This window comes from Rattus norvegicus, chromosome 2, assembly GCF_021556685.1.
Source record: "Rattus norvegicus strain SHRSP/BbbUtx chromosome 2, alternate assembly SHRSP_T2T, whole genome shotgun sequence".
Classification (NCBI taxonomy): domain Eukaryota; kingdom Metazoa; phylum Chordata; class Mammalia; order Rodentia; family Muridae; genus Rattus; species Rattus norvegicus.
The window spans coordinates 167732501-167751202 of NC_141535.1; the positions used below are offsets into that span (position 1 = coordinate 167732501).

Here is an 18702-nt window from a genome sequence, read left to right on the forward strand (position 1 = left end):
GAGTGGAAGGGAGGCAGGAACTTTTCAGTGCTTGCACAGATAGTGCCCGTGATGCAGGCAAGCTTTCACCTTTGAACATTTTTCGATAAAAATTCAATTGCTATGAAGAATTAATTTCCTTTGCACTTGTGGAGAGCTCAAACAATTTGTTATGTCATTAAAATCACTGAAGTAATTAGAACTCATAATGACTTAGAAAGTACACTACAATGCACACAGGACTTATTAAAGAAAACAGCAAAAGGATGTTTTTGTTGCCTCGATTGGAAATACTCATTTTAAATTAGAGGTGGAGCAGGAGTCTAGGTGCCTAATTGGGCCTGGAAAGCACTAAGGACCTAGGGTAGAACTGCTATGTGAGAATCATATGAATGAGGCTGGAATTTTCTATTAGATCTTGTGAGGGTTAATCTTCATTTTCAGCATCACTGGATCGGGAATCAAGGAAGTGATGAGGCACCTGGCACATCAATGGTGCTTGAGTACCAGCTGAGCTTGCATCTTGAGCTGCAAGTAGGAGGCAGCAAGAACAAACTGGGAATGGTGTGGGCTTCTGAAACTTCAAATCCTCCCTGCAATGACACACTTTCTCCAACAAACCCAACTCTCTTATCCCTTTGCAAACAAGTCTTCCAGCTAGGGAGAAAGTGTTCAAATGCATGAGCCAATGGGGCTGTTGTCATTCAGAACTGGTATGGTTGCAATAACAAGATTATGTAAGTTATTCTTATTAATTGCATTTTAATATAATTTAAATCTACTGATTCTGTTCCTCTAGTGAGCCATGACCCACACTGACACTAACTGATGCATTTCTAGAATAACATGTTTAAAAAGGAAATAGTCACAAGCCGTTAAAAATATCTCCTAAGTAAACAGTAATTTTTTCTTTTGAATATTTAAGCACCAAGTACTTTGTCTCAAGATTAAGCTAGTCTTTTCAACAGCAGATAAGAAAGAGGAGAAGCAGTATTGATTGAACGCGTATCAAAAAGATTAGTTTACTTCAAGACAAAGGCAGATTTCAAAGGAGGCTTTAATACTCTCCACACAAAGCTAAAGCCAGCTGCTCACGGATTGAAAGGTCAAACCATTTTACATCTACACGTATTTCTTTGCACAGCACTCACAAATGACTTTAATCCCCTTTAGCAGGCTGACTTTGAATAATCCATTTTCTTATTCTAATATATTAATAGAAACTATAGGATGCAAAATTGGGATAATAGCTTTATTTTTAACAGTCATGAGATTTGGGAGGGTCTCCTTATTATGCGCCATGGAACTTTCAAATTATAACCTTAACAAGGCGTCGTCAATTCATTATAAATTGGTTTAAGGCAGATCTATAGACATGCTGAGCTTGCCACCCCAGGAATCCTAGCAGCTTCACACAAGAGCATGTTTTAGCTTGGTGAAAACCTCATGTCAACTGCAATCAGAGTGAGAGTAGTCTCTGTCTCTGGGGCAAGTAAGTCTATGATGCTACTACTTCACCAGAACTATTATATGACAAGCTTGTTGCCATTGCTCTGTGGAAGGACATATAGGTGTCCTCCCTTAAAAGATACTAACATTCATGACCAAATTACAGCTTCTCTTAGCAAATAATTTGTCTAAATTACATAGATGTATTTCCAATACTGACAATATTGTTCCTTGAGAGTAGAGAGTTGGAAGCATTATCAGGTCAGCCAGGCTTCCTCTCTGTTATGGCCTAGAGCTCCAAGAATTCTCCTCCAGGAACTCAACTGGAAGTCTTCGCTTAATGATCATCATAGCATCCTGTACTCAGTAGATTCCTTTCAAAAGGCAAATTCGTTGAATAGTTGGGGACTTGGTAAGGAAAACCAATCTTTGCCTGTTGTCAGAAACCAACTTATTTATCATTTCTTCTTCCTGTCTTTTTTAGTCTCTACTATAATATTTCACAGTATTTGATTTTAGTTAAATTGACAATGCCAGCTCCAATTTTTTTCTAACACGACTTCCCACAAAAATATGTTTAAACATTTGCAACTAATTGTAACTTGACTAAAGGAAATTCAAAATAAAATTACATGTATATTTTATCAATTTAGCCACTGAATTTGGCAATTATTCCAAATATAAAAAATATCTGAGGTACATTAAAGAGTTAAAAAAAAATAAAAGGTCTGGCTCAGCAGTTAAGAGCACTGGCTGCTCTTCCTCCCGGAGGTCTTGAGTTCAATTCCCTGCAACCACATGGTGGCTCATAACCATCTATAATGGAATTTTATGCCCTCTTCTGTCATGCAGGTATACATGCAAAGAGCACTCATATACAAAAAAAAAATAGAAAAACGTAAGACCTTTTCAAAAAGGTGTTAAGTAAAGTATTTTATAATTGTAGATTGTCTTTTTGAAAGTTCAAATGTTAGCAATAAAAAGTTCCAATTTCCTAATTGAAGAGTATTTTCCAAAATATGCAAATGACATTACCAAGGTTTAAAGGCATTAAAATGCCATAGAGAAAGTGGATATATTGACACAATGTCTCCAATGAACCAGTCTGCTGCTGTCCTCATCATCCCCAGTCAGCACACCTCTGTGCATCTGCAGTTACTGGGAAAGTCTCTGAATCTGCTGCTTCTTGGTCTAGACCTACAGGCTCTCCTTGATTACTTGAGTCAGTTTTAGTTTGCTTTACTAACAATTTTCCTTTGTAATGTAAAATTTTTGAGATTTTAATGCAATTGCATTATTTTCCATTTTTTCCTCTCTCCAATCCCTTCCGTATACAGTTCCCTGATGTCTTTCAAATTCATGACCTATCTCTTTTGTGCGTGTCTGTGCGCGTGTGTGTGTATGCAATATATATAATATATATTATTGTGCACATAATATATGTAATATTCTATATATAATATAGAAAATATCATATAATCAAAATAATATAATGTTTATATATTATTTTATAGCTACATTCATGTAGTGACTATTCCAACCTTTCTTCCTGACACACTTAAGTGTATTGTTTCAATATTCTGGAGTTTCCAAATCAGAGAAATTCTAAAGAAGTTGTGATTTTAGAAAAGAGATAAACAGGACCTAGTCTGGTGAGCTGTATGTGTGTTTGCTCTAGGACACTGGCATACTATACATGTGGAGGTCAGATGGCTTCCTCTGTTACTTTCTACCTTATTTTTTGAGACAAGGTTTCTCACTGAACCTGGACCTCACAGAATCTTCAAAAGTATCTGGCCAACAAGCATGAGTAGCCAACACTGGTTTCACAGGCTTGCTCTGTGGGAGGTAGAGATCAGAATTCAGGTTCTTCTTCTTGTTTTGCAAGAGCATCCCAAATCAGCCCTCTCTACAGTTCCTTTAGTAAATACAGAAAGACATTTGGAATTCAGGAAAGTGTCAAAAGACAAATAGTTGTAGATTCAGAAAGTAAGCAAAAATAAGTCATTTTTAACTCAGACGTTGGCTTCCTTTCTTGCCCGCTGTCCATATTCTACCACCCTTGCTTGGAAAATAAATCTGTATTATGAAATAAAGCTTTAAAGACAGACCTAAGCCTTCCTGACAAAATGACTGAGGACTTCATCCTTAGCGCCTTCAACATATATTATTTAGCATAATTCCACTTTCCTTTTTTTGTATCAAGAATACATTTTTAGTAAAGGAAATTATTTGAAGCTGAATGTGGTGAATCAATTTTACTGTCCCTGAATCTGTCCCTGAAAGGAGGTAGATAATGGGAAAGTTCAAGGCCATACTGGGAAGAAGAGTAAAGACACTGTTTCAGAAAACCAAAGTCATTTGGATTAAAGTTGTATAGGATAATGACTTTACACCTTGATTGTCATGGAAAGATTTCATATATTTTCTATTTATTTTTATAATATGCTAGCCACATTAAATATAATTAAAATCTTTTCATGGTCAATGTTTTTCATTTTGAAAAGCTTAAATATTTGTGTCTACCTATTATTTGGTTTTGAGTTCATTTTATGATACTGCTTAATTCCTTCTATTTCCAAAGTTTGTATTACTCTCTGAAAATGAGCAGCCACTCTCTTTACAAGGCAAAATGCTTTGGGAGAACACTGAGTAAGATTCAGAACAAAACTATGCAAAAATAGGAATGACAACTTATTTCAATGTCATTACTTCCTTCAAATGCTAAAACTAACTGAAAAGTTTCCTAAGTTTTAGCAATGGTGTTTCTATTTCATTTTCATTTTACTCTGATAAATAAGATTATGGCACATTTTTTTCTGCCTGCTTGGGTATCATTATTGTTATGATAACCAGTCTGAAAAAGACCTAGTAGAAGCAGACAGAAGTGATTATTCTATTTAAACAAGGTAATGAAATACAACAAAGCCTGAATACATAGTTCTGCGCTGTTTTGTGATATTCATCTTCCTTTTGAAACACATAAACTGGGAGTTCTAAGCATTTTAAAATGGGAGTGTTCTCAAAATTGTTCAGCATTATAAACTTTGCTGTGAGATTGTCTTTGACATTTGGTGTTGTGAAAACCAATGCTTCTTATGTATGGTCCATAAGCAAAAGCTTCCAGTCATCTGATTCAGGGCACTCAGTGTGGCAGGAGGTAGTTTCCAAATTACCCAGCAGGACAGTCAGAGGCCAGTGACATTTGTAGAACATAGCTGTGAGACAAAAATAGCCCATTTATCCTGAAAAAGCTACTAGTTTGCCCAATAATTGTAATTTAATAATAATACATAGCCCTTCTCAGCACTTGACCCACTGAGGTCACATGAATCAGGATAGCCTCCTGTCCAGGTCTTTAGTCTTCTCTTCCTATGAAATCTGAGCAATTTCCAACTGTATGAGCTGCGTGGTTCATAAGCCTCGCAATTACTTTTGAAGAGAAACCCATGTCAAAGCCTCCTAAAAGTTTGACCGCTTTTGCCCTGTTCTATGGCAATCAGGCTGAACAGGGCAACCGAGTATGTTTGTACCAGGCTGACTATGCCCTTAAAACCCTCAGATGAATAAAATGCTTCTTAAGTTGTTCTGTGAAATGGTGAGAAGATTAAAATGTCAGAGAAAGGAAGGCTGCCAACCACGAGGAAATGACTTCACATTGTTCTGGGCCATCCCGAGAAGGTGTAGCCATGCAGGAGCTGGCAGCTGAGCGGACTGCCCTGCTGTATTCAGTCCACAGAATGGGAAGGAATAGAAATCTTCAATAGATATGACTAACCATGCAGGAATAGCTTCACCGTGTGCACGGTGTCACTTACTGCCATGAATTCACAGTCAGCATTTATTTAATGCCTACACTCTTAGAAGCTATTTACAGATTTAAACATGTGTGAAGGACTATTAAGAATCTCTTCTTGGATGAGTGGCATCCTACATATACAAAAATATATGGCTGCACTGCTTTTGCAAACCTCTGAAAACTGTATATATGTGTGGCGGATATCCCCAAATCTACAGATACATATTTATGCCTGCAGACACACACTGGTGATCTTGATAACTCTAGCCCAGAAATAACCGGCAGTATTGGAAATAATAGAGTGGAAGGAGGATTTACAAACTAGTGAAGTATTTATTCTGCATGCCATAAGAATCAGGACATGATGGTGCATCTTTGCTCCATGCAAGCAGCCAATCTAAGAATTATGACGCTACTGAATTAGCTCTTACTATTTGGTAAGTAAGCATGTAACGACTAAAATACTTTCATTTGTCATGATGTTTACATATGCTATTGCAGATAAGGAGCGGAAAACCAGGACTTTGCCTGTACTTGGCAGGAGCTCTGCTTCTGCTTCGTTGTTGCATCCCCAGGACGTAACCTCTGTTGTGCCATTTTATTTTAAATCCAAGTCTCCCTACATTTCCTGGGCTGCTTTGAAATCATTGTGCAACCGAGGTGGACCTCAAACTTATGACTCTCTCATTCCCATTCCCAAATAGCTGTCATTAAAGGCACATATTTGCCAGGCCCAGACAATAATTATGGAAACATAAACAGGTGCTGTTAATGCCATAAGCACACTAAAAAACAAAACATTTTGTTTGGCCTTAAGGATAATGTCAGTTATTGTAACTCCCTGGTAACCATGATTGTTGAACTGTGAAATGCACACACTCACAACACACACTCAGAGACACACACAAGCACACTCTCATATCCGAAAGCAGGGAAATTTCAAACCGATTCTTTCATTCTAATAAGGAACAACTGCATAGATCCTATGTGTCTATCATTTATAGCGTTTCTAAACGGAAACATGTCTAAGATATTGAGTAAGAACACTGTAGTCGGATGGTTAGGATCAAAGTAATTCTGCTATTTACAAGTGAGAATACTACTATGTAAGGAATGTAAGAATGCTTATGTAAGGGATAGGAAACCTTTACTTTGACCATTTTTTCCCTGAGACTAATAGTAACTAACACATATCACTTGGTCAAAGAGTGAACAGTGTGCCTTGTCCACTCATGGGTGACAAACTGAGGAAATGGCTTGGGGCGTGTGGGAAGAAACTCTCGCTCCCCTTCTGTAAGCCACTTGTTATCCTTTGTGGACTGACAGACCTGTGACAGGCTCATAGAGATAGCCTGCTCTAGATTCTAACTTGCTGTGGGAATATGGCAAACATAGGCTCTGCAAAAAAAAAGTTTCCAGACAAAATTATAGAACTATGATCTGCCCTATTTTAATGAGGGGAAATTATCAAAATTGAAACTCTAAAAATAGTAGTTTATACTTGAAATTCTAATTCCCTCCTAATTATAGGTATGTTACAATGGCACTCTAATTAAGCATGATTAACAACTCCACAGCAGGTCACAACAGCGAATTAGGGTCCATAGAGAGAAAGCTTGTAGGCATCTAGGCCCACACATTTCAGTTTTCACAAGATTGAACTCCACTTTCCCTTTCTTGAAACACAAACTAAATATTGATGTTAATATGTTGGTTAATAAGTAGAAGTACAGAATTTAAAGTAGAAAATTTAGAGCCTAAATCACACTTCTAAATCTACTATGGGCTCACTGACCTCAATAAAGTATTATTAACATAACCTAACTGAACATTAAATTATTTACTTGAACTCTAAAAGCAATTAAGGCTTTGATTAAGACAGTTAATTTCATCATAGTAAAGGAGAGATCATCTTAAGTTAGAAATTCAATGTAAGTTACTTTGACAGAAACAGTTCTTTTACAAAGCTTGTAATGAAAATTAGGTGCACCTATAAGATATCCAAATTGCAATTTAAAAATGGATATTCATTTTTAAATATTCAAATGTTTCATTCATTTCTTTATCTACTGTTTAAGAGTTGGACTGTGTCTATGCTTTCTCCAATTATTTTCCCCAAACCTGGATTAAAAGCTTTCTGTCGTCAAACAAATGGACGCCTTAGGTACTCATAAATGCTCTAGAAGAATTAATAAAATTCCAAGATAAAAGAAAAAAAAGCACAAAAGCAGCACAATGAAATCATGTCTAGGGAAATGTTATATCAGAGCAGTAATGCAAAGAAGGGAATTTATTCCCTCTCCCACAGGTAATTAGTTCCTTTTCTGTGTTTGGTCCGGTAATAAATAAAACAGGTGGCCAGAGAACAAAGCGCGAGCACAATATTAAACTAAATGGAGAGAAACTTGAAGCAATCCCACTCAAATCAGGGACTACACATCTTCAGTCTGAAAACCCAGTTCCTCCAGTCTCTCTTCCTGGTTGGCTGGCCACCCTGTCAATCAATGGCTAGCTTTCAGCTTGCCCTGAATGTACCATTCACTTAAAGAAATTCAAATTCCCCACAGCTAAATGATAGCTGAAGAAGAGCAGAGACCCACCGTGTGTGGTGATTATTAATCTCATGAAGAGAAGCAAGCGTTTGCTTTGAACTTCCTTCTTTCCCAGTAATATACAATTTCAACTATATTCAGCTAACAGACTGAGGATTCATGGGAAATGTTGACAGAAAAAAGAATAGTTTCGTCTTTAAAATGTCTAAGCTAACTATATTTTTGTTCTATCTATTTTACATGACACTCAGTGGATTGCAGTTCTCTACTTAAAGGGGATCCATGACAGAATTTCCTTACACTGAAGGACATGAGAAGGAAGGATGTACTATGGTTCCAGGTGGAAAATTACAGCATCCTGAAAAAAACCACTGAGGTAAACATGGAAGAAAGTCATTTCTAATATTACATCGGGTGACCCCATTATCAAATATAAACAGAAGTGGCAAGTGTGTCAAAAATCTCTCTTAGACTAGCAGGCCTTTGATTTAATCTAACTTAGAGAGATGAGCCTTTGAGAACGATAAACGTCAAATCCCAAACATGTCACATATTTCAATGAAAGCATTAGTGCATGTCTGTTGTGGTGGTCTGTGTTTTTATCTAAACTCCCATTTACTGACAGGAACAAAGTAAACAGCCTATGAGCACATTCAAGTGCATGGTTTCTTTCTCTAGCTAAGAGGAGCTCACTGCAATGCCGCATGTATTCCAATCCAGCAGGGTTGTTTCAAATTCCTTGCAGGGTTGCAACAAGATAGACACTATGAGGACCCACTCACATTTCAACCAAAACTAATGCTGTAACTTCATATATCAAACATGGACTTGATCAAGAATAGAACAATGACACAGGGAGACAAAGGCATGGATGTATAACACAGAACAGTAAAGAATCCTTTTTAGCTCTCAGAATACATTGAACTCCCCAAATTATCTGGTCATTGGTTTCATAGTACATAGGAATCAAACAATAACCATGGTCCATATGTATTCATCAGATATATGTTACTATAACAAAATGTATTAGAGTAGAAATTTTATTTTGAAAGCTGAATTGTTCAGAAGCTAAAAAGATCCAAGAACAAGCAGCAGCATCGTGCGTGTCTACGGCGAGGGTCTCCTCAGCTGGGTCACAGCATGGTGGTAAAGAAAGGCCAGAAGTGGCCATATGCAGAAGGGACAAAATCCATTTGAAACTTTTCTACTAGAGTCCGTTTCTAAAAAAAAAAATCCCACCCCTTCCCTGAAACTCACACCAGGAACCAAGATTCTACCCTAGGAATCTTTGAAGGACAACTCAAGCCATTTCAAAAACACACTCCTGAATTATCAGACAGGAAGGAATCCTATGAGGTTGAAAAATAATACACACCAAAAAAAATTTCTCTGGTGCAAATTTTACCAGAAGAACAAAGCAGTTCACGCAGATGAGTGTGGCCCTTCCTTCATTGCTGTAGGAAACATAAACTCGGCTCTCAAATCTTGTGCAAAATACACAGTTACTGTTTAACTGAGTTCTGCAAGGCATGGATGCGCTGAGGCATAAGAGCAGCAATACTCCTCAGCCGGGACACCTTTACTTTCCCATCTGTATAGTAGGCAATGTGGGCAAGCTGGCCAGGGTACCCAGACTCTGGAGGCTTAAACCTGCATTTCTGAATGACTGCGTGAAGACATGCTGAAATAGAAAGTGGTCGCAACCGAAAGTGACAACCGCGAGTCTCGGCAGATGCAGACTCTATCAGAAGAGTATCTAGAAACAGCTCTGACTACTGTATACCAACTTATAAAGCACGAATAAAGGATTATATAGTAAGGCCCTGTGTTGCTCATATAATTTACTTACATCAAAACACACCTGAGTTTTACAAAGAAGTAAAACAACCCAAGTCTGAGTAAGAGTAATTACAGCTCTTATAACTGTATTTGTAACGAGTAAGTATTTCGTCTTCTGATATATTCTACTAAAAATACTGTTACATCAAGCCACGGAACCCCTATATGAAATGATTCTATGATCACATATATGTTCAGAACTGATGCTAAATTATAGTTGATACCAATCTGTGTCGTAAGTTTATTTACACCTATAATAAAGCAGGAGTTTCTGCTAGAACTTATTTTGCTCTCTCATTGAGGTGTTAGTAAAATCACTGCTCTTCCGTTTTCACACTTCCTGGTTACTGTAGCAGCTATGGTTCTGCTCCCAAGAACGTTTCTTCCCATCCTAACTTGGCCTCAACGGACGATAATCAGGAACACATAACACAGAAAGTGCAAGAGAGGGTTGAAATCACAATCTACCGCCGTGACATTCACCATGTTGAAGGTCCTTGCCTTTATCTTGAGGCCAACATCTCACTCACACACTGATATATATTCGAAGGTATTTGTTTAACTATCAGATCATCTTTTGTCATATTTGTTGGGTTAGTTAAAGATCAGCTGTGTGAAAACATATTAATACAATGGGCTCTTCTGAAAATACAATGTAAACATGAAAGAAACTTATTCTGGGGGTTGGGGATTTAGCTCAGTGGTAGAGCGCGAGCCTAGGAAGCGCAAGGCCCTGGGTTTGGTCCCCAGCTCTGAAAAAAAGAACCAAAAAAAAAAAAAGAAACTTATTCTGTCATCAAATGTCTTATAATGGATTAAAAGAGTTAACCTATACCCAATACACACTTTGTCGTTGTATTACCTGTTTTAAGTGTTACAAAGTTGAGGGCTTTTCCTTTGAAGAATTTCATAAAAAATACAGCATTTACAACTAAAACCTAATCTGCTTCTTAATTTTGAAATAGCATGCAGGATGCAAGCATGAGTCTCCTCATGATAAATTATGGGTTGTTGATGTAGAACATTTTATAGATGTGCTTCTAGAACATGAAGAAATATGCAGTGCCCTTTCCATAGAAACAGAAATAACAAACTGTGTTTTGTTTCAGTTTTGATCTTGTAGAATGTTTATCAGTTTTGATAAAATTTAGATTGTATAGCACCATTATGTTTTTTTTTCTCCTGAGAAAGTAAGAAGAATACGGAAGCATAGATCTCGTTGGAGAACAGAATACACAGAAGGTCTGAGATAGAAACAGATCAAGAGTAGAAACAGTGACAAAGACAGCTGGTTCTTCTCACACAGCATCTTTCATGGACCATGGGACGAATGGGGGTGGAATAATTAATGGGGGCTAAATTTAGAAGAAAAACCACAGACACTGAAAATCAGAATCACTTACCCTGAAAAACTCTTTAGTGGAGCCAGAGTCTAATGTTCCATAAGCAATTTCTGTTTGCTTAGACAGATCCTCAGCACTTTCGATGGGAGACACCATCCTCTCTACAGTCAGGAAGGCAGCTAAGTTAGCCGTGTAGGAGGAGATTATGATCAGGGTAAAGAACCACCACACACCTCCAACAATGCGCCCAGAGAGGGATCTGATAACAAGTATGAAATGGATTCGTAAAGTGAAATGAATGATCTAATATAAAACAAGTTTACATTCATATGCAAATAGCCACTTACAGAAGAGTTTACCTTATAGCCTGCAATATATCTTTTCATTAGTGAAACTAGAAATTACTAATTATTTTTGGGCAAGGAATACAGAATAATGAGGTTGAGATCTGAGGATGTTCCCAAAGACCTAAACTCCATTCTTGAGATTCATTCACAATAGATCCAAATAGTTGATGGTGCAAAATTCCACAAGAAGGAAACTTCAGTGCACACACATACAAGTAATTCATCTAATATGCACAATATTCGTCTATTCATGTCATAAATAATCACAAACAAGAGAACCTAAGAATATCAGCAAAGTTCATAACAAAACAAATATTAAGAAATGATTTATACCATAAATGTAGCTTTAAACATGAAAAAAAATCCTCCCACTAACACAACCCACCCCAACCCCACAAACAGACCCAGTTCCAGTAGGTTTTTGGGCGTGCAAACACATGGATATTCAATGCAGTACAGGAAAGAAATGGAAAAAGTGAAATGATACTAAAATAAAACATAATTCTTAATGAATATAAATCAAATGCCTTAATGGTGTGTACTGCTCGGACCCTGCTGCTTTGTATTTCCTGCTTAAGAGAAAAAGAAAACTCAAAGAAAACGGATTAGATATTTAAAAGTTTAAAAGGTATAAATTCCTCGTGTGAAGTTTAATAAGACAGCAGCATGTATATGACTATAACTATATAATAAAGCTTAATAGATTTCTAATATTTTACTTTAAATATTGAAGGAGATAAATACAACTATATAGCTAACAGCAGGCATCTAGTCTATTTCTTAAAAGATTTTATGGGATTCTGTATATATTTCAGAAATTTGGAGTAGTATTTCTAAAATATTAAAACATGAAAATTGGACAGCTTGTGGGCATAATCAAATTTATTGGTAAGTAGCACTAAGCAATGTATCCTTTGATACATTAGACGCAAGATAAAATTGTGGGTGATTTTGGTAGAATATAAGCCACTCACTCAGTACAAAAGGAAAAGCCAATTCCCAAAACTTCAAGATTTAGAATATCTGTTGCTTAAAATGAAAAACCGAAGGAGTATAATTGAGCCTCCAGGACAAAGTCATGATAAAATGTAAATATTTAAAATAAACATATTAAGAATGGAAGGTTTAAATATTTCTTGTGTGGAATCAAAATTGAGTATTTTACAAACTTTACTTCTAAAACCCTGATATGGACAGAGCCACCCTCAAAATGTATCCTATCTGCCATGCAGTGTCATAACCACAGGACACATATCCTGCACTGAGAAGGCAGACTCAGAGCCCAGCTGCTAGGACAGCTCAACACTGATGTAGAATTTTCTTGAAAGAATCTGTACCGATCTCCTGCATGCTCAAGAGTCATGATTATATGTTATTCTATTCTAGACAGGAAGTAAATACTAGTTAGTACCTGTTTTCTTTTAATCCAATGCTTAAATGTATTGAGATTAAATATTTCAACATTACTTTAATTGCATCAATTGTAAAATAAAGAAATAGTTTTAGAATTTATCATTTTTACTGCTTTAAAAGCAACGATTAATTTTTCTGGGGGTTTTAGTGAAGTTTTATTAAGAAGGAAACTATTTTAATTTTGATGAAAGTTGCCATAATTAAAACCAAAAGTTTTACTTCAGATCACATATGCTGAATAATATGAATTAAAAAGTACTGTCATTTCTTCTTAATAAGCATCAAGTAATGATTTTTAAGTGGCCTATGATTTATATTGAGAGATGTTGTTGGTCGAATAAAGCCAGATGAAGGAAAAACTAATCAGTATTGCATATTGCTTTCCAAATTTCTATTTCAAAACATATCTTACTATGAAGAGACCTCAAGCCACCACCACCACCTCCTCCTCCTCCTCCTCCTCCTCTTCCTTCTTCTTCTTCTTCTTCTTCTTCTTCTTCTTCTTCTTCTTCTTCTTCTTCTTCTTCTTCTTCTTCTTCTTCTTCTTCTTTTCTTCTTTTGTAATTTTGGACAAGTTATAGTCAATGAATCCAGTAAATGATCTGAGACTATAATTCAAATATGTCCTTTCCACATTCTTAATGGAGTTCCATAGTAGATTTTACTTGAAAAAAGCATGATGGATATATTTTCAAAAATATTTAAAAGGAATTTCTAAGTGGTCTGTTAATTTTTACCTCGTTTTAGAGAGTAGCCCACTCTACCACTCTGATCTGCAATGGTCATCACTGCCTTCCAAACATGATAGTTGTGTTCATTCTTTGCATAAAATGGTCATTAAACTGGCAATGTTATGCTTTAGTTACAGTTCTTAAATACACATGGAGCATAAGCAGAAAGAAAAATACATTTTATTTTTAATGTTATGTACTATATTTACATGTCCATAAAATCAATAAAGGGAAGTACATTAACTAAAAACCTGTGTTTCTTACTAGGAATTAAATGTTCTTGTATGTGAACTGTAGCTAGTCTTGGTTCAAGAATGAAAGCACAGAACAAACTATCCTATGTAAGAAGCAAGCTTGATAAAATGAGAAATTATCTGAATACCATAGTGATTCTAGGATGTTCTAGAATAAGTTGCCTTGTACTACAGCCACAAAAGCAAAAGATTATCTAGTTCTTAGCAAACACTTGTTAAGGTAACTTCAGTGCTGTGTTGTAAGTAGAATGTAGGAAAGCTTCCAGATCTTGTCTAAGGAACGCAGGACAGTGTGTACATCATTATACACCCCAACACACACACACACACACACACACACACACACACACACACACACACACACACACACAGAGAGAGAGAGAGAGAGAGAGAGAGAGAGAGAGAGAGAGAGAGAGAGAGAACTTCTTATCCAATCCAAAGGACAGAGTGTAATGTATGCTGGCCAAACTCAACTCCCTTTTACTTAGAACCCTGATTCAAAGGTCTTACCATAGTAAACTATTAATCTAATAGTTATGGAATAGGATGTTCTCTGATCCTCAATTTTGCTACTTTTCTCTTTCTCATTGTTAGAAACTAATCTTCATATATTTAACCTAATTCAGATAACTATGAGAGATGAGAGGCAGATCCTTCTACATGTTGTTAGTGGTTAATTGTATATAAAGGACCACATACTCCTTCATTCATGTCATACAAATGTATGTAGAATATTTCTAATTCAGGCAAGGCATAAAGAGACTCCACTGTAAATATGGAGCTAAGATTTTTCTTTTTTAGGAGCTACATAGTTCTGTTATTTTTTCTTTTTATGTGATTTTTATAATGCATTATCATAATACCAACTGGCTATCAGAAATAAGTGTTTACTAATTTCTGCCTAAAAAATATATTTCCCTATCCTCAGCCAGTAAAGGATATTAAGACACTTAGAAAGCTATGCACTTTTGAGATGCTTATATTCATTAAGAAATTAATTGCTTATAATTTTCCAAGAACCCAAAAACTAATGTTTCATTGACTTATCATTAAAAAGTCACTCCCTTAACTAGCAAAGATTATTATTGGAATGGAAAGAAGCTATTTGAGCTCAAATTGAACTTCCCAAGAGACAAATAACACCTTGGATTAAATGTTAATGATAATAGACTAGTAAAAGTGGGATTCATTTATCTGAAGAGATGCAAATAGTTATGATTCATGTTGTAACATAAACAAAAGCAATTGGTGATTTGCAACAGATATTGATAATTAGGTACTTTAAGCCTGAGATAATTATAACCTGATGGGAAGAGAGGTGTGTGAGTATGTACTATTCAAGGTGGCATAGGAATTTTCAGCAAGCCATCTTTTTTTCTGTCTGTATTTCTAGATACTTGAAACTGTATAATCAACATTTTAATCCAGAACCCTAACATTTAAAAAGTTGAATAATCTCGCTCACACACCATTTCCATGAGTTGATGTTAGGGAAATAAAAAGATGAGGTATGTGAAATGAAGTGTTGTCTCACAAGTTGTTGACTCTGTAGGAAAAAGCTAAAATCGCCCATTTTCCCATATACAGGTCTGTGGATGAACACACAGATAACTGTAAAATGAGAATATGCAGCAAAAACACGGTACCCCTCCAAGCAGGCATGGAATGATAGGAACCTTATGCATTTTATAGCCTCTCCATGGTGTTTATAATTTCACCAGGGAAACACCTGATCAACATTCCAGGAACATTGTTCAGGTAATTCACAGGCTTATGCCGATGGTAAAAATTTGCCCTCTAAGCATCTTAAATTGCTTGGACAAATGGTTGGCAGCTGGTGACATCTTTATGGTGAATTCATAAACACCATGAATATTCACTTGAGACCTAAAATGCACAAAGTTGAAGCAGGTGAGTGACCAACCTTGGCGAAATATCGCATCCTTGCTGCATAAAGGCACCCAAGGAAAACCAGAGACTATTAAAAATCCCAAATTCATTAGTTGATTCACTACTTTGTGTTTCTCTTCCATCTTCAAATTCCTCAGTGTGCCACTCGTAGGGGCTAAATCTGCTGACCAGGAATAAAACTACACTGACCCCAATGTAGGCAAACACAATGCACATCCAGATCTCATAGGCTAAAGGATCAAGAAAGGAAAACACTCCTGGTTTGGACTTCTGAGGCTTCTTGATCATGATAGAGATTCCAAGACTCATGAAGGGCTTGGAGAAGTCAATCACCTCTTCTCTCACGAGAGTGATAGTTAATGGAGCAATTGCAATGTCAGCTTTCTGTAAAAGAAAAAGAGGAAAGTAACAGGACCCAGAATTGTGGTTAGAAAAGGCAAATGGCTAAAACTTGGAGTAAAAGGACATGAACATTAGAGAATAGCAGTAATTATGGTGCTTGTGCTGAAGAACAAGCAGGAGGGTGATGTATTCAACTACCTTGAATTATAGACAAATCGTTGACCTATCTGACTTGTCCAAGGTCATTACACATTTCATGTACTACACCCTTGAAGTTTGGGGATAATATGTGTGCTTGAAGACAGGTGAAATGCATGTTTCAGTTAATCTTCAAGTTTACATCTTGCTTCTGCTTCAAATTTTAAAGCATTTTTTTCTAGAGATTCATGGAATGTTAACAATCTGAGATGTGGGTATTTTAAAAAGAAGAGTGATAATCTGTCAACCATGATTCGAATTGAATTACTTTAACTTTAAAGAGATACGAACTTACCCCGTAGACAAGCTCTCCAACCATACCATTCCAAATTTTGGTGTCGGCATCCCTGGCCCCATACTTGCCATCCCCAACAATAGTCAGCTTGTACTTGAACCCACAGTGTTTAGCAATTTCTGCAGCTAAGTCAACACAGTAGCCCTCGTAACGCTCATTCCCTTCAAGCATTTCATGATTTTTCTTCATCATAACATATGGAGATTCCTGTAAGAAAAGACGATATGTTCGTTCCTTGATTATCAGTGAATTATTTGCATGCTGTTATTGTGTCAAAACTCCTAGCTTAATAATTGCTTATCATAATACACATGTATTGGATAGATAACATGGTAGACATTGAAAGAAAAAATATATAGGCATAGTGCTTGTACAGTGAAGTTCTGAAATCTGTACATTACTGGTCATCAAGATGGCTTATATGTAATCATATCAGAATAAGATACCCAAAAGCTGTTAGCATTCCTCATTATTTGTAATCCTTCAGCATCAGAGAGGAAATGTTTTACTCAATAGCTACTATATTCAACTTTGGGTCTACTTTACCCTTCATCATGACTAGGGAATGCCAACCACATGACCCAGAATTTAGCCAAGTAATATGTCACTGCTCCTCCAAGCACAATCATCAAGTAGGACTATAAACTGAAATAATAGATGAGCTTTGTCATGTCAACATACTGATTCTATTCTTGAAAGCATTGCATCTCACTTCATCTGTGAGATATAATACTCTAGAATGATACCCCAGTTATAGCCATAGAGATTCTCTTTACACAAGCACATGACAGAGGACATATGACAAAATGATTCAACAAATCTAATGTTGTCCATTTTAGAATGTCATGGAATGTAAATCTAAGCAAGATGGCGGTTCCAATCAATAGCAAGATTTGAGTCTAACTGCTCTCATGAGAATTTCAGGTGCTAGTAGTGTCTATCTAAATCTCTTACAAGTGCATCTACAATTTTGTCTCGTATTGTCAAATAATGTATTTACAGATTTATAACTTCACTGCTAAATAAAGTGGTACACAATCATTTTATCTCAAAATCCTGTCTCATAATGAATTCCACCTTCTCTCCCTTTGTTGCTAAGCATCTTGTCCTCACGATTCATATTTTTTCCTTCTTCAATCCACATCCTAGACGTTCTACATTCACATGAGCTTTGCCTTCTTCCTTCACTCTTCAGGTATTTAGAACTGGTTATCTAGTTACCACTATGTTCAAATGAAGGCATCATCTGTGCCTTTACGGGGTCTATCTTTATTATGAAGGAAGACAGCTTAACAGCATTAGTAGGTCACAGTGACAAATGGGCTGGTGGAGATGAGCCAGAGATGGGTGAGATTTGAAAGGAAGTGTGAAGAACAAAATAGACCTTGCTCTGCTGTTCCCCTGTGTCAACAACAGGGTACCAATTAGCCGTCAGCATTGACTACAGCCTCAAAGAGGATGAGAACATTCTGAATGCTTGAGCTTAGCCCATGTGTAATTCTTTCCAGATAAACATGCTGTAAGTGACACACTGACACATATGCAGAGTAAACATTTGTAAATATGTGTGGTTACTATCCAAAAACATAAACATTAGCTCTCCAACTGGATGCTTTGAATAAAGAAAACTGGAGCTGAATGTAATTGCATGGGAGTTACTCACCAATATTGTGGTGACCACCACAGTCTTGTTTTCAAGCCCAGACGTGTCATTTCCTGATGGGAGCTCAGTTAGGGTGACAACCATTTTATCCACTTCACTCCAGTACCCAATCTGAAAGAGGTCACCACTGATAAACATGGAGAAATGAACCATCTTCATGTAAAACACTTCATGTATCCATACTAACACCCTCATTAACCAGAATTCTAAATAACAACAAAAAAATGATCTTCATACACAGAATGTAATTGGGCTTGAAATGGTAAAAATCATGTTCTAAACTGTGTTGAATCTTTGTTTTTTTTAAATTTGGTTGTTTTTGTTTATTTGAGGCAAGACCATAGGATGAATTTATACTGATTTGTATAGAACTCAAGCTCCTGCCACAGCTTCTGCAGTTCTGAGATTGAAGGCATGAGTCAGTGCAAATGGCTCTCTCTTCACATTCCTGGATCATTTACGCTGAGGGGTAATTATGCAAATATATCCCAAACAGTGATATTTTAACCAGACTATTTTAAGTAAAGATTTTGAGTTATAAAGTTAAACATATGTTTACATGGCCACTTATTTCTTCTAAGCTCATT

At 36.5% G+C, this 18702-nt stretch overlaps 1 protein-coding gene across 8 annotated transcripts in view; it reads right to left on the reverse strand.

Moving 5' to 3' along the window:
* The window catches only part of Gria2 (glutamate ionotropic receptor AMPA type subunit 2), a 123586-nt gene that overhangs the window by 10785 nt on the left and 94099 nt on the right, over positions 1–18702 (reverse strand). For all 8 annotated transcript variants that reach the window (XR_015661719.1, XM_087621056.1, NM_017261.2 and 5 more), the window contains 4 exon segments: positions 18116–18226; positions 16453–16659; positions 15631–16001; positions 11022–11220 (listed from right to left, as the gene is read on the reverse strand). Coding sequence is in view for 7 of the 8 variants with exons in the window: in XM_087621056.1 (XP_087477182.1) it covers positions 11022–11220; positions 15631–16001; positions 16453–16659; positions 18116–18226 (888 nt within the window). In the remaining variant the exon portion in view is untranslated.